Genomic DNA, 922 nt, shown 5'->3' on the forward strand with positions numbered 1-922 from the left:
TACTATGTGAGGGGGTCTCAGTGGTGGTGATTGAAGAAGTGAAACTGGGAGTACTGTGGGATGTGGTCTCTGTGGTGGTGATTGAAGAAGTGAAGGTGGGAGTACACTGTGGGGTGGTGTCAGTGGTGGTGATTGAGGAAGTGAAGCAGGGAGTATTGTGGGATGTGGTCTCGGTGGTGGTGGTCGAAGAAGTGAAATTGGGAGTACCGTGTAAGTGGGTCTCAGAGGTGGTCATGGAGGAAGTGAAGCTGGAAGTACTGTGTGAAGGGGTCTCGGTGGTGGTGATTGAGGAAGTAAATCTGGGAGTACTGTGTGAGGTGGTCTCGGTGGTTCTGATCGAAGAAGTGTAGCTGGGTGTACTGTGGGAACTGATGTCGATGGTGGTAATTGAAGAAGTGAAGCTGGGAGTACTGGGTGAGGTGGTCTCAGTGGTGGTGATCAAAGAAGTGAAGCTGGGAGTACTATGTGAGGGGGTCTCAGTGGTGGTGATTGAAGAAGTGAAACTGGGAGTACTGTGGGATGTGGTCTCTGTGGTGGTGATTGAAGAAGTGAAGCTGGGAGTACTGTGTGGGGTGGTCTCGGTGGTGGTGATTGAGGAAGTGATGCTGGGAGTATTGTGGGATGTGGTCTCGGTGGTGGTGGTCGAAGAAGTGAAGTTGGGAGTACCGTGTGAGTGGGTCTCAGAGGTGGTCATGGAAGAAGTGAAACTGGAAGTACTGTGTGAGGGGGTCTCAGTGGTGGTGATCAAGGAAGTGAAGATGGGAGTACTGTGTGAGGTGGTCTCGGTGGTTCTGATCGAAGAAGTGTAGCTGGGTGTACTATGGGAGCTGGTCTCGATGGTGGTGATTGAAGAAGTGAAGCTGGGAGTACTGGGTGAGGTGGTCTCAGTGGTGGTGATTGAAGAAGTGAAGCTGGGAGTACT

At 51.7% G+C, this 922-nt stretch overlaps 1 protein-coding gene across 1 annotated transcript in view; it reads right to left on the bottom strand.

The window, feature by feature from the left end:
• LOC105543740 (mucin-3A-like) overlaps positions 1-922 on the bottom strand; it is a 27,277-nt gene that overhangs the window by 21,424 nt on the left and 4,931 nt on the right. The window contains exon 3 of the mRNA XM_011985818.1: positions 261-920. Within this exon, the coding sequence (XP_011841208.1) occupies positions 261-920 (660 nt within the window). The remainder of the gene's footprint in view (positions 1-260; positions 921-922) is intronic.

Source organism: Mandrillus leucophaeus, unplaced genomic scaffold (genome assembly GCF_000951045.1).
Source record: "Mandrillus leucophaeus isolate KB7577 unplaced genomic scaffold, Mleu.le_1.0 Scaffold29, whole genome shotgun sequence".
In the NCBI taxonomy this organism is placed as follows: domain Eukaryota; kingdom Metazoa; phylum Chordata; class Mammalia; order Primates; family Cercopithecidae; genus Mandrillus; species Mandrillus leucophaeus.